The sequence below is a fragment of the Rhinolophus hipposideros genome (assembly GCF_964194185.1).
Source record: "Rhinolophus hipposideros genome assembly, chromosome: 6".
NCBI classification, from domain to species: Eukaryota; Metazoa; Chordata; class Mammalia; order Chiroptera; family Rhinolophidae; genus Rhinolophus; species Rhinolophus hipposideros.
In genome coordinates this window covers 51,500,375-51,527,271 of record NC_138052.1, presented here as the reverse complement: position 1 = coordinate 51,527,271, position 26,897 = coordinate 51,500,375, and the positions used below count along the sequence as shown (strand labels likewise).

The 26,897-nt window shown below is 32.0% G+C and overlaps 1 protein-coding gene across 3 annotated transcripts in view; it reads left to right on the top strand.

Moving 5' to 3' along the window:
* LNPK (lunapark, ER junction formation factor) overlaps positions 1-26,897 on the top strand; it is a 73,559-nt gene that overhangs the window by 4,757 nt on the left and 41,905 nt on the right. For all 3 annotated transcript variants that reach the window (XM_081051665.1, XM_081051666.1, XM_081051667.1), the window contains exons 2-8: positions 699-787; positions 2,322-2,363; positions 3,521-3,708; positions 12,482-12,540; positions 19,358-19,398; positions 25,136-25,219; positions 25,302-25,353. In XM_081051665.1, the coding sequence (XP_080907791.1) occupies positions 761-787; positions 2,322-2,363; positions 3,521-3,708; positions 12,482-12,540; positions 19,358-19,398; positions 25,136-25,219; positions 25,302-25,353 (493 nt within the window). In that variant the 5' untranslated portion in view covers positions 699-760. The remainder of the gene's footprint in view (positions 1-698; positions 788-2,321; positions 2,364-3,520; positions 3,709-12,481; positions 12,541-19,357; positions 19,399-25,135; positions 25,220-25,301; positions 25,354-26,897) is intronic.

Here is a 26,897-nt window from a genome sequence, read left to right as displayed (position 1 = left end):
AATAGATGAGAAGTCTGAAGATAGAGTGGCTTTGGGCCATGCTTTATCTGAGCTATTGGACAAATCACTAAACCTCTTTTCACTTAATGTCTTTATCTGTAAAATGTTAATAATGAAGGCTGTCGTGTGTAAAGTGCTAGTATTATTAACTCTAACTCTTAGAAAAGAACTAAGGCTCAGAAACATTAAGTGATTCACTCAAGGTCACAGGTAGCCTTGTAATCCTTATATTTTTTATTGAAAATCCAGTTGGCTTTCTATTACTTGTAAGGTGGTGTTATTCTAAACATTGTAAAACACCCCTAATTCCAAATAACTAGTTTAGAATGATAGAAATAGTTGTATTTAAGGATATAGAATGAAAGTAATATAGTAAAACTTTTTTTACAAGAACAACGCCGGGGACCCACTTTAAAGAATAGAAAATTGCAAAGCGGTATGACTTCTAAAATACCTTGCTATTAAGCCTTTCCAGATTTAGTTCTACTTTTAAATATGTACTGGTTTGGAAGAAAGGATTTTTTTTTAGAAAGTGGACTTTACCTCAAGACTGTTTAAATTAAAATTCCACATAAGTGGAGTCCAAAGAAATTAATCTTTTATAGTATTTTTAAGCAGTATTACAACATCTAAATTTTATAGTGGATATACTGTGTGTTATAACTTAAATTTTTAAAAAATACTTGCTTTATTTCTAGTTGTGAATTCCTTTGGACAATTGATGATATTTATCATTGTGCTCAGTTTCTACAAGTAAAAGATGGGTGGATTATTTTCTCGATGGAGGGTAAGTTACTTTTCTTTATGGCCAGTTTGTAGTTTAATATAACAGTGTCAAATAAAGCTTTTTGTAAAAGTCTTCTTTGTGGTATAGACTTGAGTGGTAGTTTGATATTATCCCTTACTCTGTTTAATTTTTTATCTTTCTTATGAATTAGTTTTTTATTTGGACTTTAGTAGTTTTACCTACTATATAGGTATCCAATGTCTCTGTTTAACGAATTATTTCACTCTGACCTATGAATTGTTTTTATTTCTCTATTTATGCATTCATGTACAAATAATATCTTTTCTTGTTTTCTTCTCATTGTACCTAAATTTCAATGTCATTTGAAAGAGAGTTGAAATTAAGTATGTTATACAATACTTATGTTTTTACAGGCTATATCCTTTGCTTAAAGCTTGTCACAAATATTTGCTGCAGTCACACTAAGTATACTTTTAGGAATTATAGGTTAAACAAAATTAAAAATGTAGTGTGATTTTATTGGTTAAGACTTTAGAGGAAGTATCTCAAATTTAGAGCTATAAAATTAAAATATATTTATAAATGCTCTTCTCTAGTATCAGGAGATAATGTAGTCTAGGACAAATTAGTTTGCTTATTATTTTTGGGCTCCTTTTTAATAATGGAGTCTAGCAATACTTGGTAAACAGTTTAGTTTGAGCTATTGCTGAAACTGTTTTATTTTGGATTGGCATTATATTGACCCCCTCACCCCCCAAAACTTTTTAACAGTTCTGCCTGAGGATCAAATTTATCTGTTCTTCCTTTGTCTTTCTTGTTAGGTTAAACCATATGAAATTGCCAATATTCAACAGCTTTGACTTACATAAATAGCAATTTCATATGGTTCAACCTAATGTTAACAACGCTTGTGGGAACTACAATGAATTGATATTCATTACACTCTTAGATTGTTGAGTATATAATTGGTAAATATTTTCTCAAGTGTTGTATAAGTCATTTAGGCTGGTTTTTATTCTAGGTGGTATAAAAAACATCTTTAACAAATAATCTCAGCTCTAATGAAGTATTCTTAGATGCCCTTTTAAAATCTGACCTTCAAAAAAGTACTTAAGGAATTCACAATGAAGCTGGCCTATTGATTTTGACCTCCAGAGTCCTAAGTGAACTTTTAGCAATAGTAAATCAGACCATCTTTACTCCTGAATTTTTAAATACATATTTTTTTGAATAATCATAGCTAAGAATATTTTTCTTGAAGGAAAATTTGTTTGTATAAAAGTATGTTTTGTTGGGTTAAGAATGGTAAAAATTGAGCTATCAGAGTTGAAAAGTACTTCTAGGACTAAAAAGAAGTATGAAAATGCTTATTTAATCTTATATAGTTCTGTTTACAATTATAATTTTTGTTTGAATCTAAATCTTATTTATAAATAAAGAGGAATACATAGTGTCCGACAACATTTGAAAAAACAATTTTGGATAAATATGTTCTTTTATGATTAAATCAAGGTGTTTCTAAGTTTGCAGTAACAAGTTTTAATGCTGTTTCTTATTTTTATTTCTATAACAGACAAAACCTTCAACTGTAGAAGTTCTGGAAAATATAGATAAGGTATGTTTTATGGCTCTGGGGCATTTTAATTCATTTTATGTAAATATTTTAGTATATATTATTTTGGAGCCTGGATCTGGTATGGAAATTTAAAGATGATGTAGAACAAGCATGAGAACTTTAATGTTACATGATCTCAAAAAAATTTAAAGTCTATCTGACTTAAGGAGACTGTGTCGAGTAATAGAGAATGAAATTCTGTTTGAATGAAATTAGATCTACAACCTGGTGTAAATCAATGTTACACATAGTATAAAGTAGATTATAAGATAGTCTGCAACAATTTTTATTAGTCTGCAAACTTCACAGCTTGTTATGCTTTCTGTCATTATCAAAAATGGCTATTCCTTGGGAATACTGAGAGGGATGAATAGATTGAAAGAATATAGGATGGGTCACTGTTTCAATTTTTATTCTTTCTTTTTATAGCTAGACTTCTTTATAGGTGTTATCCAGGAAGAATTATTACTTGTTTGGTTTAACAAATACTATTTATTGATGCCAGTTTCTTACCTCTGATCTTTGCTAATTTGATAGGTTAAAAATAGTATCTGAATTTTGCATTTAAAAAAGTAATTTGTCAGAGTAGGCATATTTTATTTATTTTTATCTTCATTTTTAGTTTTCTTTTTCATGTTCCTTTTAAAATATTAAGGTATTATATTTCATTGTACTTTAAGAGTTCTTTTTTTCACATATGCAAAGTTTATTGCTGAGCACTAAATCAGTTTAAATATAGAACTAAGAAAGAAAAACAACTGTAGGAATAATTGTTTTAAGACAGAACATAAATGTTAAACCTTGACATTAAAAATGTTACATATTTGAAAGCTGCCAAGAAAATGAATCTTTAAAGTTCTCATCACAAGAAAAGAAACATTGAAACTGTATGGTAATGGATAGCAACCACACTTACTGTGTTGATCATTTCACAGTGTATGCAAATATCCTAATTATGTTGTACACCTGAAACTAATAAAATGTTGCATGTTGATTACAACTCAGTTTTTAAAAATGACAGGAAATAAGGGACAAAGAAAAAATTAAGAGTGCTAATTTCTACAGCTTGCCTAGCAACTCTCATGTTAAAAATTTTGTTAATATTTTAATATATTTATGAAATTTGAGATTAATGTAAAATGATTTTCTCTTAATAGGAAATTCAAACATTGGAAGAATTTAGGGAAAAAAATCAGAGACTACAAAAATTATGGGTTGGAAGATTAATTCTTTACTCCTCAATTCTTTATCTGCTTACATGTTTAATTGTATACTTGTGGTATCTTCCCGATGAATTTTCAGCAAGACTTGCCATGACACTCCCATTTTTTGCTTTCCCACTGATGTAAGTAAATTGTTCTTTTTGTTGACCTTTGCTCTTTCTCACCAGGTAGTTTAAATATATTTAGTCTCTTTTTATTAGGAAATAGCAATGTCTCAGATTTAATAAATTTGCTTCTTTTTGGAGTTTAAAAAATATTTCTTTAAAAAATAGAACAGTTGTTTCAAACCTTTCTTTACAATACCTGAAGAATATGACCCAGTGACAGTATTAATGGCTCTATATGACAATCTTTTATGGCACTCTAATAGATGGTCATGCTTCCGTAGGGGTATAGGGCATGGAGAGGGCATTTCAGATTGTGAGTAGTGGCAAGTGACAGAGGGTTTGTAAAACAAAAGGAACAACTGCCTCAATGATTGGAATATATTCCATCTATCCCATCTCTCTTCTCCTTTTTTTAGTTACTGCTATAAAGCATTTGACCCTTATAGAAATATTTTATAACATAGCGCATTACAGAAGTTGTGTTGTGATTGAGAGTTTTGAGAGACAATTGAATAAAAAATGTGTCCATTCAATCAACATTTGTGGGTATCAATTGTGTAGACATTGGGTTATAATGTTGTATGGTACACAAAAAATACAAAATTTGTGACTGTAGATGTTAGGCTGCATACATTAAATTAAGTAATAAGCATGATGAATATTATGAACGAGAAGTACCTAATGCTATGAGAGCATTTAACAGGGGCCCTTGCACAGTCTGGGGTGGAGGTAGGGTCAGGTAAAAGCCTTTGTATTCATTTTCTATTGCTGCCACAAGTTTAGCAGCTTAAAGCAACACCCATTTATTATATCACACCTATGTAGGTCAGAAGAACAGATGGCTTGACTGGGTTCTTTTGTTAGGGTCTTAAAGATCTAAATCAAGCTTATTCGCTGGTCTGCGGTCTTATTAGGAGTCCTTGGGGGACAACTCTTCTTGCAGGCTCAATCAGGTTATTGGACAACTTCTGCATCTGACTTCCTATTCTTCCCTTGGCTGAGGAAGCTCTGCTTTTAAGGGTTTAACAGATTATATGGGACCCAGCAGGATAGTCCAGGATAATCTCCCTATTTATATATTGGAATATATTGGAATGAGTAATAACTGGAATGAGTTAATTAGATCTGCAAAGTTCCTTCACAGCAGCACCTAGATTACTATCTGATTGTATAACCAGAAGATGGAAGTCTTGGGGAAGGAGAAGGATATCTTCAGGAGTCTGCTTACCACAGCCTCCCTGAGGAAGTGATGTTTGAGTTTAAGATTGAAGGGATGAGTATGTGTATAAAGGACTTGTGGTGTGCATGGTGGGTAGTGTTTTAGGCAGAAGGAACAGCATATCTGAAAGCCCTAAGTCTGGGGGAGCCTTTGGGATAGAGCATGGTAGGTTTCAAGAATTGAAAGAGGCCAAAGACTGGATGATAGAGGAGTCTGGATAGTTAAGCAAAGGGTATTTCTTGTGGCCTTTTAGTTCATGATAAGGATTTTAGGCTTTACTCTAAGAGTACTAGAAAGTCATTGAAGATTTTTAAGAAACAATATGACATGATCATATTGTTATTTTTAAAATACCATTGAGGCTACAGTATGGAAAATGAATTAGGAATAAAAATGCATCTGGCGCAGCAAGTTAGAAAGTTATTACATTGTCTAGGGGAGAAGTGATTGATGGTGATTTGCACTTGAGTCGTGGTAACAGGGAAGAGAAGCACAGTGGATGGTTTGAAGAGATTTAGGAGGTAGAACCCAGGCAATATGGATAGGTCCTTAGTAGTTAGTTGGATGTGGGGTGAGGGGAAAGATTTACATCAATGACAAAATCCAAGTTTATGGCTTGGGAAATTTGGTTGATGGTAGTGTCATCTAAATAGGGAACAACATTAGGAGGACCAGCTTTGGTGACCACTGAGACTAAAATACCTGTGTTTCTATTCCGAGAGCTACCAAGTAGAATGGTTAAGTATGAGTATGAAGCTCAGGAGATAAATTTGAATAGGTGATGTAAATTTAGGATTTGGCAGCTTTTAAATGTCAATCAAAGCCATCATCTATTCGTAAATATTGAGCACCTGCAATGTGTTGCAGGTGTATTGGGCTAGTCTCTAGTGATTTAGAAAGTAATGACAAGATCTGTGTCCTCATGGAGCTTGCATTCTATTGGAGTTGGAGAGACAGAAATGAGAGAGAAGTAAACAAACAAACATAGTTAATTTAGAGAGAGAGAAGTATAATGAAGAAAAACTGTGATAGAGAGGAATAAGCTACTTTAGGTTGGTCCTGGATGGTCTCTTTTGAGTAGGTGAAGTATGAAATTTGAGTTGAGAGCTAAAGTATGAAAAAGGACCAGCATGGAAATAGTTGGAATTTATGGAATATTATTTGTATATACAGTATATAATAGCACATATATCCACAGAGAGACGTAGGAAATGATTATTCTCAAATTATTAATGATAATTCTCTCTAGGTGGTGGAATTTTAAGGAGGGGTTTTATTCCTATGCTTTTTTAATTTCTTACAAAACCAAAATTAAAGAGTTGAGAGATGTTTCCAAAAAGAGAGAACAAAAAAAAATGTAAAGGCTGTGAAGTAGGAGAAAGCATGACTTATTTGAGGGTCCAAAACATAGATATATCTGGAATGTGTGATAGAGAGAAAGAGTGGTACAAAGGGGGCTGCAGAATCAGGTAGGATTTAGATCATGGAGGGTCATAGAGAGTTTTGAATTTCATTTTGGGTGAAATGGAGCGCTTACAAAGGTTTTGGTGGAAGAATGGCATGGTGAGACTTAAGAGGATCAGTATGTGCTGCTTTGTAGCGGTTGAATGAGAGGAGGACGAGTAGAAATGGGGAGATCAACTAGGAGGCTGTTATAGAAGTTTAATCAAAAGATGAATATGGGTTAGACTGCTCAATGGCAGTGGAGTTAATAGACGACTTGTAAATGTTTTGGAAGTAAAACTGAGACAACTTGAGAGGAAATGGGAGGTAAGGGAAAAGGAGGAATCAGGGTGATACTTAGGTTTTTTGGTTTGACATGAGGGATCTTTTTCTTTGGGACCACTATAGTAAAATTTTTTTGTTTGTTTAGTCTTTGTGCCGGGCACGTTCAAGTTGGAACTTTTGGAACTCATACAATTTTAGCTTTGTATGTAGATAGAAGAGCCCAAAATTGAGTGCATGCATATTACAGAATAACTGGCTCTGCCATGTCAAAGTTTTCCTTCTCTTTTGAAATCTTATGAAATGCTTCTTCTTTCAGGTATGGTAGTGAATTTTATGATGCTGAGCCCCTTTCCTTTCTTTTCCTTTTATTCTTTTCATAAAAAGAGGAGAAAAGAAATTTAGAAAGGGCATACGTGTGAGATGTTTAGTTGACTTAAGCATTTTTAAAAACTTTTAAAAAACCCATTTCCATATAAAAATTGATTTTCTGATTATAAAAGATTTCTCTCTAGTTGCAAAAGAATGTCTGACTGCTGTGCTGATTTTAATGGCTACGCACAAATTGTCATCTACTGGATCTGCTATTATGATTCAGAAGACATTTTTTTTTTGGCAAGTAAATCATATACTAATTGTTTTTAAAAGTAGAAAAACTTCATTTCTTTCAAAATGTTTGTTTTTTCTTCAATTTGATCTTTCTACTATTTTGAGTATGAAGCTTTGTTGTCCTTACTATGTCCTTCTGCCTGTTCGGCATCACCTGCATCTAGTATTTCTTGGCTTGTTAAGCTTCAGAGCCATTTCTCACTTTGTCTCATTCACATCTGTGACCTGATTCTCAACTGCTGCAGCTTCTATTTCAGTGAGCTTTTCACTTTTGGAAGCATAGACCAGTTATCCAACAAAGAATAGAATTGTCCTCCTGATTGATGATAATCAAAAAAGCATGAAATAAAACACAACAACGTGAAAGTGGATGTTGTGGTAGACAGAAGGAAGACTTACCACAGGGCGTTTTTTTTAGTGTGAAATGTGAGCTATTGCCCAAGCTTTAACCCTGGACTTTTTTCCTTTGGAAACAAAAGTTTTGAGATCTGGACCAGGGTTTACTTTAAAGAAATGGGTTTACTTTAAAGAAAATGGAGGCAGAGGAGCATTAAAATGTATTGCTTTGCTCATTACTGTGTACATTGATTGCAAGGCTTAGAAATCCACCTGATAACTGCAAAAGGTGACTGCTGTCTCTGCAGCCCAAGTTTGCCAAATGCTTTTACTGGACATAAGCATATATTGCAAATCATAACTATTCTAAAGTTATCTTTTATGGTAGCGTATCAGTACTCTATATAAGATGTTTTGAGATTTCATATCTTTCTTTCAGGATGCAATATGGAGGACCTTAGTGTTTTCTGCCTTTCAGGTTGAATAATATATCTCTGATCTTTTCAATTCTTATTGAAACTGAAATTATAATCTAAATGCTGAATTTATTTCATAAGAATCATAAAGACTATACTCCATACTGAGGGAAGGTGTGGGTCATAGTCCAAATTTTCTATTTCTGCATTATGCTGACTGATACGCTTTACCTCGAGAGTTGGTTCATTAACTATAAACTTTGTCTCTACTTTAACGAACTCTATAGGCAATCTTATAGACTTTTACTCCTGATTACCTTATTCTTACAGATGATAACTTTCTAGAAATTCCTTTCCCTGTAAGATCATTTCAGAGATCAGTTAGAATAAAATGTTCACCTTCCCAGAGGATTTAGCCATAGTTTTTCTCTGTTTTTTTTTTTTTCCTTTTCGCTGCTTAAATGTGGTTCTGGGGAAAATTTTTAAGCAGAAGAACTGAGGAAGGTGGCACTGTTCCTGTTTCTCAAGTTTTCTTGTTTTTCTACTAAATTGAAGCCATTTGAGGATAGAACTTTGATCTTACCAATTTTTATGCCTTCATCACACTCCTCCAGCCTTTTGAAGAAAGTTAAACATTTGTTGTGTGCACTCTAATAAGAATAGAAAGTATCTCTCAACTATAGTTGGTGCTTAAAGGAGAAGGTATCTGTAAACATTCCTTAATATTTACTCAAGGAGAACACAATTGACCCTTGAACAATGTGGAGGTGGAAGTGGGGGTAACAATCCCCAGAATAGTAAAAAAATCCTCATATAGCTTTTGACTCCCCAGAATCTTAACTACCAATAGCCTACTGTTGACCAGAAGCCCTACCGATAACAAACAGTTGATTAACACTTATTTCATATATTTTATATATTATATATTGTATTTTTACAATAAAATAAGCTAGAGAAAGGAAAATGTTATTAAGGAAATCATAAAGAAGACAAAATATATTTATTGAAAAAAATCTATGTATCAATGGACCTGTACAGTTCAAACCTGTGTTCAAAGGTCAACTGTATTTACTTTTGTAGGTAAGAAAAATCATCTCACCTACAAAAGCATTCCTTTCATAATATTGATAAATATTTGAATAATGATAGATATTCACTTGATAGAATTTTGTATTTAAAGAATTATGTACCTGAGACATAATTAAGAGATATTCTACTCTTGGATGGGAAGACACAATATTGTAATGAGATTAGTTCTCCTTAAATTAATATAAAAATATGATCACAATAAAATACCAACGATACGTTAAAAATTTTGGCACAGTTATTTTATAATTTTTAATGGAAAAATAAGCCCATAAGAATATCTTGAAAATTCTAAAAAAGAGAGGAATTGAGATAGATGCAGAGGTCTACCAGGCATCAAATGCATTATAAAGCTTCATTAAGTAAAAGTTTGGCACAGTGTGTAAATAGAGACACAGACCAAAGAATGAGACATGAGAATTCCCAAAAGGAATTTTTCTATGGTTTTTATATTTGATAGAGCTGACATTTCAAATCAAAGGGGAAAAATGGTGTTGTTATATCCAAAAACAAACAAATAAATAGCTAGATAAAGTAAAATAAAAAAGTAAATCTTAATTCCTACCATATGTTTTATACCACAATAAATCATTGTTATTAGTTTGTCTGCATGTAAAGGTTATTCTTGCTAAACCCTTTGATGATTCAATAAATGGACAACATAGTTAACATAGTTATGCATATTGAGACCTGTATATCTTTTCAGTTTTAGCTTTAGCTAATATTTAAATCTCATTTAGAAACATTTCAATACATTGGAGAGGGCTTCTGGGGTTGTTGGAATGAGAGTATTTAAGTTGAGCAGAAAGGATGCATGATTTCTCTTTAAGCTATGCCTGTCTGTGTCATTGTTGGAACCAAACTGAGGAGTTTCTGCCTGTAGCACATGTATTTTATTTTCATTATTCTAAACATGGATTTTAGGCTTTACACTTTGAGAAGTTTATCTTGCTACCTCTTCGTGAGATAAAGTTTTCCTTCTCTGGTTCTGTTCTTTTGAGTCCCTGAATGATCTCCATTGCTTTTGGGAGCCCTTCCACATATTTTGAGGATTGGGTTTTAGCTGTATCAAAAAAGAAATTTGCAGTTTTGTTTTTGTTTTCCTTGTTTGGGTGATTTCTAAGGAAAGGAGTGGGGAAAGAAGATTATGCCACTATTCTCAAGTAGGAGTCATTAATAGTGTCTTTAATAGCTTCACAAAATGTTGCCACATTTTCACAAATTATATGTAATTATTGGGAGAGCAAAACCTTTGTCAGGATAACTGAAACGTAGATTCCTGAAGTACTTTAATTCTTTTTCTAAATTTTATTTTAAAAATACAAAAGAATTCCATTTAATTTAGCCTTAAAGAATAGCTAACTTGGATTTTGTACCTTTTCAAGCCCTGAAGACTTGGCACGTGGAAATTTGTATTATTTGATAGCTCATTTTCTCCTGCAGTAGTTCTGATAAAAACCAAATGGAGAATTTATTGTCCACCATGGAGGGTTAGTGAGTTTTATTTTGAAGTGAGGGAGTCTATTTCAATTCTTGTAGTTTTTACTCTTTGAAAATTACATATGCTTTAAAAAAAGTATCTACTCATTTAAGAAAATGTACTGATTTCCTACAGAATTCCAGTCACCTTCTTTTCAATTCCTTCTTTTATCTTTTCTGTTTTCTTTCCTTATGCTTTTTTCTATATTATCTTTCTCGGCTTGCCACTGTTTCAGTGGCTTTGCAGTGGATAAATAGTATAGGACTTTTCTGTTCTTGTAGGATCTTTGAGAGTGATGAACAATGTGTTTAACCTTCTCTCATTTTCTTTCCCTTGATAGGACAATACTCAGTGTCTCTTTTAGTCTTAAGTCATTGTGCAGATACCATGTAGGAATCTGGTGCTGGTTGTTTGGTGTTTTCATATCATGAAAATAAATTATAGCAATATAAAAAAGCTTGTATTAGTTATCTATTGCTGTGTAACAAATTGCCCTAGAATTTAGTAGCTTAAACCAACAAATGTTTATTATCTCTTACAGTTTGTGAGGGGCAGGAATGTGGGGGCAGCTTAGTTGGGTGGTTCTGGCTCAGGGTCTTTTATTTATGTATAAATTGCAGTTAAGCTGTAGGCTGGGGCTGTAGTCATCTCAAGGCTTAACTAAGGCTGGAGAATTTACATTTAAGCTCACACATATAGCTGTTGGCAGGTCTCAGCTCCTGATCACTGGCTGTTTTCAGAGACCTCTGTTTCTTGCCACATGGGCCTTTCTTTTCTTTTTTTTTTCTTCACATGGGCCTTTCTATAGAGTTTCCTGAATGTCCTCATGTCATAGCAGCTGGCTTCTCTCAGAATGAGTAATCTAAGAGATAGAAATATAGTGAGTGGAAGAGGAGACCCAAGATGGGAGCTGTAGTCTTTTATAACCTAATTTTGATGTGACATATTATCACTTCTGCCATATGCTATTGGTCACACAGACTGACACTTGTGAGAGAAGACTGGACAGTGGTGTCAATACCAGAAGAAAGAGTTAACCTTGCAGGCTGACTACCAAGAATAGCAATGATAGTTTAGAGTAATGAACTAATTTTCATGCTTATTATCTGAATTTATATTCAGATATAATTTATTTCTTTTATAAAGTGATGAATAATGTTTGTATATTCTGCGATGTTCTATGGAGAAAGAGGTATTTTGCTATATTTACTTTGAATTTAAAAGATGGCCTTGATAAGTTTGTGATTAGGATCATTTTTTGATCTTTTTTTTTAAATTCTCTTAATTTCATTTGATGTCTTATTAATGCAATGCTTAAACAATTATCCTCATAAAATCTTTGGAAGGAGGTGTATAGCTAAATTTACTTCTCAAGTGTTTATTTGAAGGTAAGATTCTTTCCCCCTCCAGATAGCTTATTCTATTTAGTAGAGAAGATCTCTCCAATGTTAAATAATAGGAAGGGAGTAGCACTTACATTTGTATAATGCTCTGGATTTGTACAACATCCTTTTCCCTTAATGAATGGGAATAGACAAATTTTTGGGGTTGATGCTTACTTAGTAAGAAGGGATTATATAATTTGTTCTTAATCTTTTGTGGGGTTAATAGACCCCTTTGAGAATGATGGAAGCAGTGGTCTCTCCAGAGAAATGCATTTATGCACTCAAAGGCAATTTTGCAATTCAGGGGACCTTTAGAACGTCCATGGATTTTAGATTGAGAACTCTTCCGTTGAAAGCACAGGTAGACTTCTGATGGTCTCTGAAAGAAACGAGTACTTTTTGATTTTCAACATATAAAATGAAACAATCTACCTAACTCATTGGAAATGTATATTTGTTTTCATTTTATATGGCTTCTAATTTACTTATTCTAATGATGGTTTTTTGTTTCTGAATTTTGTTTCCTCTGTAGCATCTGGAGCATAAGAACAGTGCTTATTTTCTTTTTCTCCAAGAGAACAGAAAGAAATAGTAAGTTGATTTTCTAAGTTCTTATAAATGCATTACAAAATCCATTTTATAGTGCATTAAAAAAATCCATCTTATAGTGCATTGGTTTGTAATTGAATAGTAGGTTATGAAATGCTGTATTGAAATGACAACGTGGTAAATATTGAAGAGGTTTACTGTAAAGTGTAAGAAAGGTTATGAATGATCAAGATAGTTCTGTTTTTGTTATTTCTATCTTGTTCATTTAGAATTTTTATTTACACAAAATGAATTCATTTCTTTAAATCAAGAGAAATTATATTTGTTAATCTATAGAAAACTTATTGAGTAAAATATGGTAACATGCCTTTTAATTTATTTTATTAATTATACCATTCTCTTTAACTTCACAGGCCATAGGCTTTTAATTAAAGTATGGAAATTATGATAAAATCTTCTGTAGTTGTTCTGTGTATGTACAGATTTTAAAAATTTTCAGGTCTTAAAACTCTGAACTCTAATTAACCAAGGCTATGCAAATTTCATTTGAAATGAACTTTATATGTGACATACTTTTTCTTGTTTTAACTTTTCATTATAGAAGATTTCAAATATATACAAAAGTAGACTGAATAGTATAATGAACCCTTACATACCTATCACACAATCTAAACAATCATCAACTCATGCTCAGTCTTTCGTTTTTACCCCCACTTTCCCACCTCCTATATGACTCTGGAGTATAATATATTCCAAATATATCTATCCATAGCAGACTAAAAAAATTAACACAATACATTATAATACCTAAAAAAGAATTTTAAAAGAAGTCCTGAGAAACACTGGTTAATAACTTGTGTAAGTTTCAGGTGTCCAAATTGTAATTAGATAACCTCTGTATACACTATAGTGTGCTCACTAACAATAATCTAGTGAGCATACATTTGGTCCCCTTGACCCATTTTGCCCTTCCCCAACTCCTCTTTCCTTCTGGTAACCACCAGTCTGTTGTTTGTGTCTATGAGTTTGTTTTTGTTTTGATTTCAACTGTTTTTTGATTTCAAACTGTTCTCCGTGCTCATCTAACCATCCCTGGCAGACTTCCTTGACTCCTTTGCCCTCTTTCCCAGCCTATTTGTCTGGTAAAGCGTACCTTGTTCAAATACAATTACATGCTTAATCTATGACTGGCAAAACCCTACCCTGGTTAAAAACATTCATATGGTTAATCTATGCCTGTAGCAAAAAAAGTAAATTTGTTAGAGGAAAATCATACAATACGTTGACCAGACTTATTTAAAAATGTCTATGATTGCAAATACCAAATGTGCGCATATACTTAACATTTCTACCCAGCCACTCTCACCTGATGTCTCACTTTAAGGAGACAATAGAAGTAGGTAGATGGGAGCTACCTCTGCCACCAAATGTATCAAGTTAGCTCCGCCTGTTACTCAGTATGTTGTCATCTTCATGGTATTCTGAGAGACTGACTTTGATCCATCTCTGGTTAAGCTCCCATTTATGCTCTGGATTCTGGATACTCTGGCCAGCAAGAACTTTGCTCTTGCAGTTATCCCTTCCTGGAAGGGATCCTCTCCTTTGCATCATCTGTGTCTATTGGATTGTCCCTTTTGGCATATAATCCTGACTCAACACAGTCATCTGGTGGGAAAAAACCCTGTGCTGACTCCATATTCCCTTGAATCTAGCATATATTTCTCTCCCCTTCAAAGTCCTCTCATGTCACAATTATCTTGAATCTGACCACTTTGAACCTCCTTTACTGCTATTGCAGTTCTAACTCAGGTCATCATCATTTCTTGCTTGCACTACTGCAAGTGGCTCCCTCACTAGTCTATTTTGAAGGTATAAATCAGATCTTGTGGCTCTTTTGCTTAAAATTCTTTAATGGTTTCCCTTTGTAACCAGAGTTAAATCTGAATTCTTAACCCAAGTCTCTGGCCTACGGCCTATTTCTCTAACTTCATCTCCTTCCACTTACCTTTTTTCACTTTTGCTTTAATCACACTAGACATCTTTTTGTTCTACAAATAATTTTAAATTCTTTGAACCTCAGTTTTCTTATTTATAAAATGGAAACAAGTATTTGTTTGCAAGTATTCAACAAAACTATATGTGAAAGCATATAAATGCTGTAGAGTGTAATAATACACATGTGGGCTGATGGTGTGTAATATTAAATTGAAGTGGGAATAGCAAGTATCCTTGTCTAGTTCTTGATTAACCATTAAGTATGATGTTTGGTATGATTTTTAAAAATATTGATATTTTTATTAGATTAAAGGAAGTAAGCTTATGGTATTGTTTCCAGTGATATTTAGTAACATAGTGGCTGCGGGGAGGATAGGAAGAAGACTAAAACAAACATGCTCTCTGACTTCCTGGAAGGAACAAAATAGTGAAAAATATAAGAAACCTTATTTTAAAAAAGTCCTTGGAAGTACTTCTCTAGGAAATCAAATGTTTCAATATTTTGACTTACAAATAAGCACATCAGGATGTGGTAATAATATAAAAGAATTTTTCCTTTAAAAATTTATTTTAAGGATCCTTTCATTTACGAAAATTTGCTAATTCATTTGAATAAGTATTGCATGTACATCTAAATAGACTTCATAAAAGATTGTCTTGTAGTCTTACACATGTTTTTAAAGCATAATGTCAGGATATATATACAGAGGGTGCGAAAAAAAATGTATACACATTTTAAGAAAGGAAAAAACACCTGTCACATTTGTCTTCTGTAATTACAAGGGGTGCTCAAAGTAGTTGCCATCAGCATAATTTTAATAGTTTTTTCCTTTCTTAAAATGTGTATACATTTTTTTGAGATATGTGTGTGTGTGTGTGTGTGTGTGTGTGTGTGTGTGTATGCCTGAAGCCATTGGTTGTGTTCTTGATTTTTGTTCTCTATTAGTTTTACTTCCTTCATTTTACAAGTCAGACCTAGTATAGATTAAATTAAGAGATGGCAAATTAAGCCTGTGAGTTAAGTCCTGCCCATCACCTTGTACAGAGCTGATGATCTAAGAATGGTTTTTACATTTTTAAATCATTGAAAAAATTATAAAGAATGATATTTTGTAAAATGTTAAATTACATGGAATTCAAATTTCTGTTTTTATTGAAACACAGCCATGCCCATTCTTTTATGGGTTGTCTGTAAATGAATCTGCTTTCATTCTATAATAGCAGAGTTGAGTAGTTGTATGTGGTGCTCTCAATACATCAGACTGATGATGCACAACAAATCACAGTGACATAGTTTTAACTTGACAGCATTTCAAGTGCCACCTACAGTGTATTGCTGTATTGTGACAATTTTATTTTTTGTTACCTGTGCAAACTCATTATGTAAAAACAAGAAAAGAAAATTGGACTCTGAATGTTGTCCTTTAAGGATACAATGGAATGTAGACTTTTGCTATCAAATCACAAAGCATTGTGTTTATTATGCAGTGACATTATAGCTGTGCTAAAAGAATAAAATATACATTAACTAATACCATATTAAGTACTCATTGACTAATGACCATACTAAGTACTCATCATATTCCCAACTCACAGCTAAGCAATGGTCAGAAAAATCAGAACATTTAAAATGTAATATCTTATCATAGCAGAAATTCTTTATACAAATAAAAAGTAAAAATGGAACTTCAAAGTGAGTTTCTGACTGGCTTATTTGCAAAGCAAAGAAAGCCATTTACCAATGGTGAGTTAATTAAATTGTGTTTGAAGCAGCTGAAGAAATGTGTTCAGAGAAAATATACTTGTTTGGTTAGTAGTCTCTGGCAAGCAACAATTGCCAAAGAGCAACAACAATTGCTCGAAGAAGTGAGAAAATTGGAAGCAACATAGTCAATTTAAAAACAAGGCAAATGAATTCAAGTGAATTCATCTTTCTTGGCTCTTGATGAGTTGACAAATATTACTGATACTGAACTTAATTTTAGTTTATTTGAGGATTCAATACTGAGCTTGAAGTGACTGAAGAGTTAGCCCCTATGAGAAGTCTGTGTAGAACAGTTCCAGGAGAGAATATTTTTGAAGGTCAAAAAACCACTAATTCAGTACAACCTGAAGTGGAATCTGCTAAGATGTATTATAACTATTAGTAGTAAAAATATGTGTCAAGCAGAAAAAGGCTCAGTTGGATTAATTTACAAAGCTCATTAAAATGTAAGGTGTTTAAATTATATGGTTATTCACTGTGTTATTCAATAGCAGGTAATTTGTAGAGCATATTCGAGCTTATCATGTGTTATTAAACTAATAGTAATGTTAATGGGGAATTTTATTTGTTGTCATGGACTTAACTATCGTCAGTTATGTGATCTTTTATTAGAAGTAGAAGCTGAATATCTAGACCTGCCGTACCACGTAGCAGTTTGATGGTTTAATAGTGGTAAAGTTGTATTGTGATATTTTGAGCTCAGAACCCAGATTGAAAGTTTTGGAGTGAGAAGAACCACCTTCAAACACTGAATGAATGCTGACTGGCTTTGGAAATTAGCTTTTGCTGCAGATTTTATAATGGTTCTTAATGAGTTTAACCTAAGATTGCAAGACCAAACAGTCCCATATGTGAAAACTTCATGCCATAAAGTCATTTAGAAAATAACATTGTAATGACAAAAAGTAATTTTAAAATTGCTATGAAAAGTTAAACAAGCAAGATCTCCATTCCACGCATTTGCAGCAAATCCATAATCCGAGCTCAAACTATAGTTTTAGCAGTTGTTTTCAGAGCTCATGCAAGTATAAGGAAATTTCCATATTTCAAAATCCATTTAACTGTACAATTGGGGAGCTTTCACTAATATTCAATTGGAAGTGATTAATTTGCCATGTAACGACTTGATAAAAGGCATATTTCATGAGAAAAAGCTGAAGAATTCTATAAATGCCTTCCAGACAGTAAATATGCTCAGTTAAAATCATGTGCTTGTGGATTGACTTCAGTATTTAGCAATTATTGGATTTTTGTGTACTATTAGCTGTATACATTGGATTTTTGAAAATGTTTTTTCACACACACACACGCAAAGGGAACACACACACATGATAAGGGAACACTAACTTTGAACCTTAGTTAAGTGCAGTATTATCCCCCCACACAAAAAGAAAATAATTCCATTATTTTCATTGCCAAACCTATGTTACAGAAACTTGAACTCATTATTATTATTATATTTGAATTTTGTCAATAAAAGGTTTGTGGAATTTCTCTTTTGATTTAAAAGTACCAACTTGATTTTGTGTTTTGGTCAGTAAAGCCTAAAATATTTACTGTGTGGTCCTTTACAGAAAAAGCTTGTTGATCTTTGGATTAAATGATAGGTATTTGGCTTGGTCTCATCTAACTAAAGATGACTATTTCCTTCAGAGATGTCAGCAGATTATTTTCTCCCTTTAGTAATAAGTCTGCTAGCCTATTAAAGACTACTTAATGTACTTTGAAAAAAAATATTTTTGAAAAAATGTTTTATAGGGAAGTCATCTTCTCTATAAATTTGTAATTTTTTTTGATTCTTATATAAATAATATACTTTTAATTAGATATTCAGGTGTTTGTTACCCCAGAACTTTAAAGAGATAATTTTGTTTATAAATTTAATTAAAAATTAAGAACAATCATTTAATTTTATTTGATAAAATATTTAAATCAAGTTATAACTTATTCATCTTGCCAGCTGGAATAGTATTCCTATTTGTACTAGTTAAATATTTTTAGATAAAAACTAGAAACCTAAAATAAATTTGCAAAGCAGATATTGACATTCATAAGTGTTATTTTTTAAAAGATTTTATTGGGGAAGGGGAACAGGACTTTATTGGGGAACAGTGTGTACTTGCAGGATTTTTTCCAAGTCAGGTTGTCCTTTCAGTCTTAGTTGTGGAGGGTGCAGCTCAGCTCCAGATGCATTTGCCGTTGTTAGTTGCAGGGGACGCAGCCCACCATCTCTTGGTGTGAGTCGAACTGGCAACCTTGTGGTTGAGAGGACGTGCTCCAACCAACTGAGCCATCTGGGAGCTCAGCGGCAGCTCAGCTCAAGGTGCCGTGTTCATTCTTAGTTGCAGGGGTTGGAGCCCACCATCCCTTGCAGGACTCGAGGAGTCGAACTGGCAACCTTGTGGTTGAGAGCCCGCTGGCTCATGTGGGAATTGAACCTGCAGCCTTCGGAGTTAGGAGCACGAAGTTCCAACCGCCTGAGCCACCGGGCTGGCCCCATAAGTGATATTTTTTGAAATGATTCTTCATGTTACACCATGCTAACCTAAATAAGCAGGGAAATCTTAGAAAAGTTTAATTTTGAAAAGTAATTAGAATCCTCTTCCTTTCCAAAACTTCTGCTGTGTATAGTACTGTAGATTTTCAAAAGATTTTCTTTATTACTGCTCAGTATCTTGAAGGTTGAATAACTTAATAAAATATATTATGCACTTATTGTAAACAAAGAGAACATTTTTATTACCAATGCATAAAAAGATTTGGCATTAATTTTGTAAATTTGGGTGGGATATTGAAAGGAAGGAGAAGTAATTAGTAATGTTTCTGAAATACTTTATATATCTTTTTATACTTGGAAAAGAATTGTATTCTATGTAAAGTCCATTTTCCCCTACTTTGCTTATAATATATAATATAGGCAAAAATATGAACTATATATGGGTAAAGATTGTGATAATTTTTATCTGTACACATCAGTGAGAAATCCTAAAATGAGCAAGTTTTCTTGCAGTTGCTTAATATATCATTTGGCATGATTTTTTTCTTATATCTAGGTATCTTAATATCTGATTTAGCTTTGATTTAAATCTTGTTTTCTAGATGAAGCATTGGATGATTTAAAATCACAGAAGAAAAAAATAGTAAGTTAAATTTAACTTATATAAAACTAATTAAGAATTGAATCATTAATGTTTATATGTTATAAGTAATGACTTTCTAAGAAACAAGTATGCTTTTAGATAGCATTTTAATGATGAAGCTAAGTTATGAATATTTTTGCTGGTTAATAATGATTGACAGGAAAAAGTAGTTAGATGGACTTTTGAGATTCTGAGAAAGTGTCAGTTGGAAGTTGAGAAGTAAGTAAATGAATCATATTGGAAGACTAAGTGAGGCCAAGGGATTAAAAAGGTGGGTGTCCAGATTGATTATTGATTAGGGCCAAAAAAGGACTAAATATCTACCTATGTCAGTTCTCAGGTTTTCTTGACACGATAAGGCAAAGAGAGAGGGAATCAAGACGATTGGTTGTAAACGACAAATTTAACATGAAAAGGATGAAAAAAAGGGAGCGAGAGAGAATTTTTTCCTTTGGTTTCTTCCATTTTCTCTCAGCAACTCTGATTACATGGGTATCGATTGTGGGGCCAGTAAAATGCATCCTTCCGATGCATTGGAAAGAGGGTCAAGAGTAAGAAAGGAAGGGCCCTACATATTTAGAGGTTAATATGTAATAGTCTCTAATAAGTGAATTGAACTTGGTTTTTGACTTGAATTTACATATATTTTTAATGTAATTATTTTTGAAGTATGTAAATGATAATTTGATAGCATTATCATATTATATGGAAACTTATGTAATGAAATTTAATCAGATAAAAATGATCAATGTATTTTAATCTAACATGTAATATGTAACAATTATTTTGAAACTGATAAAAATTAGGAAGGTTAAGATTAATGTTAAAAATTCTTTTGTGAATTGATAATAAAAGACACTGGTCTTGAGGGTTTTAAATACCTGAAAAATAAAGGAACTTTAATTATGAAAGGATTCCTTATCTATTTTGTTTGATGCTTCTTCAGTGTTCTGTGAGATATTTATCAAAATTGTATTAGCATTTTTGATGGTTCTAAATTGAAATGTAGAAATATTCCCGTTATATTATATTATATTTTTGACATACTGTACATTATAGAGCAGCCAGAATTCAAAGTGAGGAAATACTGATGGTTCTCTGTCATATAGAAGTTGTGACATGCGTGGTTTTGTTTGCTGATGTGATAAAAAGAAAGAGCTGGTAGTAATGGTTAGAGTTAAGCACTACTTGTACCAAAATGGAGAAATATTGATTAACGTAGAAAAGACACAGAGGAAGACAAAAGAAAAAAGCAGAAGAAAATAAAAATTTCTGAGTGATGAGAAGCTGTTCCAATGTCAGTGGCATCATATCACCAGAAAACACAGTCTTGGAGAACATATAATTGGGGAAAAACCTCTCAATAGAGTAACAGAGCAGACTTGGAAAATTCTGTGAAAGGGTTAGCCAAGTTATTTACTTCTTCTTTAATAGCCCTTGAAGGAATCACAACATAAAAGATGCTTCATCTAGGCCTGACAGTTGGGAAATTCAGTTCAAGATTCAATAGTTGTGTATATCTAAATGGTTCATGAAGCATCATGTGAAATAGTTCACTATGGCATTTCTCTTGCAGTATGATTAAAGAAAAATATGTTGGCTACTCTAACTCATTTTATTAATTAGGGAACACAATTTACATTGACTTGACCGATGCTGATTATAATACTGTTGCTACTAGGAACAAGTCCCTGGACTTTATTGCTCAAGCCCCTAACAAAGCTGCTTTGTTTGAGTAGCTTTACACTTTGTTTTAGAACAATAGGTGTTAAGGCTGAATTAGTAAGTAGCACAGTCCTAGCTAATGATTGTGCTGGCAATGAGAGGAGAAAGAAGGGACATTACTTTGAGCAAAAGCTAAATGTAATCAAAACTGATCTTGTCCATTGATGATTAAGTTTAAACTCTACACTTATAGCCTTAAAAATACTTTTATTGTTGAAATGCCTGCAGGAAAAATAACTATTAGTCTAAAATTATTCAACTCCTATACCTTCTCTTACTAACAAAATTAATACAAGTTTATATTCACTACTTGACATTTTATTAAATGTAGTTTCCTTAAGGATATATCTCTTTAATCTGAATAGATTTGTAATGTAATTTGTAATTTATAAAAGTTTAATTTGTAACAATGAACATGAATTATCAACTGATTAAAAAGTTAAATTACTTAGAAAGGAAAATGAGTAACATCTTAACAATGTTTTAAATCTACGAACTTAATGTAAGTACTTACTAAAAGCTAGGAATTAATCTTTATTTATCTAAAAAACTTCCAAGTCTGAATGTGTCTATTTTTCCACTCACATAATTTGTGGTTGGTCTTTAAAAAACACTTAGTGTGTTTTTTTTTTAAAATCGCTGTTCAATAGGTAATCCCTCTGCATCCATGACCATCCCATCAAAACAATTGAAAGACAACATCCAAAACACAAGTCAAAATGATCTCTTTAAGTGGCTTCATGAAAATGCCGCGCTTTTTCCAAATTAGTATTTCTATGTGGTAGTTCCTTTCTGGCATTTTTCTGGAAATTTAAGTTTTTCCAAATCCTGAGAAAAATCAGTTGAGAAAGTGGGAACATGGGAAGAAGTGTTATAATTTTCTGAGAGTTAAAGCTTAACAGTCAACTACAAATGTTACTGGTTCAAAGAAGTCCACTAATGTCAGTTGAAAGCAAGAATAAAATTCTAACATGTTGAGCTGTAGGTTAATGTGGACATTTCTGGGAATAGGAAAAAAGCATGTAGAAGAGAAGTGGCACAATCTAATTAGTCAGTCTTGCTTTTGTGGTCATGTTATAAGTGTGTTTTATGGGCCTGCCTGTTATTAATGGTGAGCTATTCTTACAAGTAAATTATATCCATAATATACTTTTTATAAAATCCTGTGAATGACATTCCGTGAAATAAATTCTGGAAGCAAAGGATGTCCTTAAATTGGCAATTTCAGCATGTGATTCTATGTAGGGCTGTTAAATAACCTCACTAGCATTTCAAATGTTACATTTTTGTATTACCCAATAATGTTTGCTGGCATTTTCCAGTGTTTGAATATTCACCATAGGCTACAGATCTTTGTAAATGCTTTAACAGAAGAAATGCAGAGAGAAAAGATGTGACTGTTATTGTGAAATACTCCTATATGAAATCAGAAAATAATATAAAATCTGAATTAGTAAAAACAATATTGATTTCAACAGCAAAACCAAAATGAGGGTAAGCAGACAATATTTTCATTGTTGTAAAAACATGAGTTTAAATGATGCAACATGTACCTTAATGCTCTGAATTTAAGATTCTTTTTGGCATATTAATAATTTGACCAAAGTCAGTGCAAAACGAAAGAAATTTTTCTGTGTCTGGAATATTTGTCATGAAACAAAAATCAAGAATATGGGATAGGGCAGTTAATGCTTTGTGTTTTAAAATTTTATTTCAGGAATAATAATTTAAATATTAAACTTTTGTACAATTTTTCAAAATTAAAAAACTTGACATTTATTTTGTGTTAGTATTCCTTTTTTGTATTCTCTATGATGAAATGTCTATACCAGGTAGAAATAATTGTTATATGTTATTAAAATATAAAATCTTGCCAAAATAATGTTGATTCCTAATGAATAAGTAACCATTTATTTTATTCTCTTTTTTAAATAAAAAACTCTGAAATTTTAGTATAACCATATCACAGCAAAACAATTCACTCTTTGTTATGTCATTCATTATTATTATCATATATAAAATATTATGAAAAATACAGAGAAACTTATAATTTAGGGAATTCTGAGAATCCAGTTTCTCACTCCTAAATTCTGGGATTAACATGTTGGATATCTGGAAACCAATTTGTTTCAAAACACTTTTTTGTTTCAGACCCATTCTGAATAATTAGGATATCATTGAAGATTATGTGTTATTGTGTTAGGTACTTTTATAGACTCTTTCCTACATGTTATATTTAAATTGCACAGCAGTGCTATGAATATGATCTTAATGTATCTGCTTTACAAAAGGGGGAACTGAGGCTAACAGACTTGGTTGAAGTCTTTCTAGCTGATTAAGAAGAGATGTGCTTTGAACCCAGATCTTTTCTGACTTCAGAGCTTCAAGTTTATGTTCTTTCCACTGATCAGAATGCCTATTTAAAACAAATTATTCACTTAAAATATTGTATGGATAAGTGTATTAATTAAGCTATTATATAGCCCCATGTAGCTTTTTAAATTTATGTTACTTAAAATAGAATAAAATTACAATTCAGTTCCTCATTTGCATGAGCAACATTTTAGGTGCTCATTTATCACATATGGCTTAGTGGCTTCTATATTGTGCAGATATAAACCATTTCTATCATTCTATAAAGTTTTATTGCTGCAGCATTGGTATAAAAAAATCAAAAATTAATTTGTAGAGATCAGGGATTCAGCTCTTTGATAGTCCATGTGATTTTGGGGTATATACTATCATGCCCTCTCTCTACCCTTATTCCCAGTTTTTCTCCAACTCAAATGATATTACAAACATTTCCTTTACATCAGAAAATTAAACTTTCTTGTTTTGAGAATTTATTATAATTTTGCAATAATTAGAAAAATGTTTTAGTTTCACTAAACCAAGGTTAATAAATCATTCATTTAAGTACTTAGCTTTTTAAATGTTAAATTGAGTTTTTAATGAGGAGTCTATTAACTACTATTGTGGCAGCATATTTTTAACTGTATTTTTAATTTGTTAAATGTGTTCTGTGTTGCATTTTAAAATAAGTGCCCTTTGTAAAATGACATTTAATGAATCTAAGTGGCTATCAGTGGTCACTGAAAAGGAAAAGATTCTGTTCCACTTTTGTAAAAGCATTTTGTTTTATATATTAGCCATTTGTCATAAATTTGACTATCTAACACTAAAGTTAACTTTTTCTGATATTGGGCCATAACTGCTAAAATGATACTTTACTAGTGATTACTTTTAAAATTAAACCCATGTATTAAGCCATAAAGTGACTTGAGTGCATTGTAAATAAAATGCTATAATAATGAAATGTTTTAATTACAGTCCCTCGTGTGAGCATAGAACTCAGTAAAAATTTTACTTAAATTCTTACTATGTTCAGTTTTTCCCCTCTAAAGTTGTTTGAATCTAAATAAAAAGGGGGAGCTTCAGCTTTTAAAGTCATTTGAGCAAATTCCATGGCTGTTCTCCCAGTTAGTGAGTTTTCACTGCATTTGCAGCAAGCTAATTGCTTCTGCTAATAAATAATCTAAAATCGATGCTGACAGCAGTTAATTGGCACAGAGATTTTATTTTGTAAAGCTCTTGGCTAACGACCTTCTTTAAATTAATAGCATTAAGTGCTGTGAGGAAATAAATCTGAGGAATTGCTTGTCATTTGCTTGTCATGTCTAATAACTTCCAATAATGATGGCTGATAGATTTTTGCACATTCCATTATTGAAGTTGGTGCATGTAATTATTCTCCTCATTATATGTAAACAATTAGCAATATTTGGTATTTCCTTGCAGTAAAACTGTTAAATACAAGTAACATTAGAGGTCAGAAGTCATTTTAAAATCTGGATTTTAATTATTTGAATGTAGGAAGTCTTTCATGCTATCTGGATATATTATGTGCTGTTTATTTTAAGCCTTGTATTTGAGCACTTTTTGACTAGCACTTATAAAATAAGTAATATGTGTGTTTTAAAATGTAACAATTTATGGAAATTTTTGTTCGCAGCTTGAAGAAGTCATGGAAAAAGAAACGTATAAAACAGCTAAATTAATTCTTGAAAGATTTGATCCAGACTCAAAGAAAGCAAAGGTAAGTCTGTGATATCACTACTATTTTATTACAAATTGCACATTGTAATAGGTCACTGTAATAACATTATTGTAATTGACAGGAGTTTGAGCCGCCATCTGCTGGAGCAGCTGTAGCTGCAAGACCTGGACAAGGTAAATAACTTTGTACAAACTGCTGCTGCTGTTGGAAAGATCCATATTTATCCAAGTGAGTTCAAAAGTGTGATAGAGGTGTGTAAAAATTTATGTAGAATGCTTTTATGTTAATTTTTATTTGGTAATTTGGAATATGACTTGGAGTGATGGCAATAGGTTTACTTCATTTTGATTTTATAGGATTATGATAAGGTATCTGTTGAGCTTTAATATATAATTAGTTTTAATCTTTTGAAATCTAAGTAATTTCACCAATATTTTGTAAGTTTTCTTCCCCCTTTAAATAAGGATCACTTAGAATATCTGTTATGAAAATTCTTCCATTTTTATGATTTACTTTTGAGGTAAATTTAATGAAGATTTTTGTCAAATTTGAAGTTTCTTCTAAAATAACACTTTAGGAAGAGAATAAAATAATTTAGAAATGAGGAAAAAATTGAATTACTGCTATATAACATTGTCTTTCTTTTTGAGGTAATATTGCCAGATTATTAGTGAAACCATCACTTATTTTGTCATTAAATAGTATGTAAAATTTAAAAAAATCGTTATTTTAACCGGTTACATAGAATATCCCCAAGACTGGCATGTGAAAAGGTATTTTTGAGTTTGCGTTGGCTTCCCATTTTGTTCTCTTCTCTAGAACATAATAATATAGTTTGTAATGCTTTTGTTGCAAATCTAGAAGATACTGTTGTAAAAAATTTAACGTCTGTCCTTTTAAATCATCAGCATTTAGGCTGGTTTATAAAGTTAGGATGACATTTAGAACTTTGAGAAGTCAATTCTTTTATAAATATCCACAAAGACGATAAGTACTAAGTAAGCCATAATAGTTTTAGGTTTTCTAATTGGCAGAGCTATGTGGGAAGAACCCCACCCTCTCCCATATTCCTTAAGTCGGATTTTGGGTTTTAGAAATATTAGCCTGCTCTTTTGGTAAATATAAAAGTTTACATATTATTAAAATAAACTAGGCATAGATACTTGCAATGAAACTCCTAATTACTAATCAGTCTAAATTTTTGTACAATTTATACTTCTTTCTAGTAATTATAAAAAAAAGTTTTTGGCCTATAGGCTAGGTTTCTGTAATTTTTGCAGTATTTTGTATAACTGGTACTAACTTTTCAAAAATACTTTCTGAATAACCTTAGTGAATATGTTTTTAAAATATGATAATTTGCAGAAAGCTGTTGCTGTTACTTTTGAAAAATTCTGTTCTTTTCTCTCTTACTAAAGGACAGATGTATGATCCCCTTTACTGACATTTTTAAGTACTTATTAATATTTAGGCAGCATAAGTTACTTCAAGAGCTAAACTTAACTTTCCTTAGAAACTTTGAAATCCAAATACATTTTTTCCTTCTAATGTCATATCATAGTTACAGAAAAACCATTGCTGGTCTTTCTGTTTTGGATTCCTGTGGTACTGCTTTTAGACATTCTTTTCTGGAAAATTAACATTTAGCTATATATAAATGAATTGTTTATTTAAAAGAATGTACAGGCACCATAGGGAATAAACAAATTATTAAAAT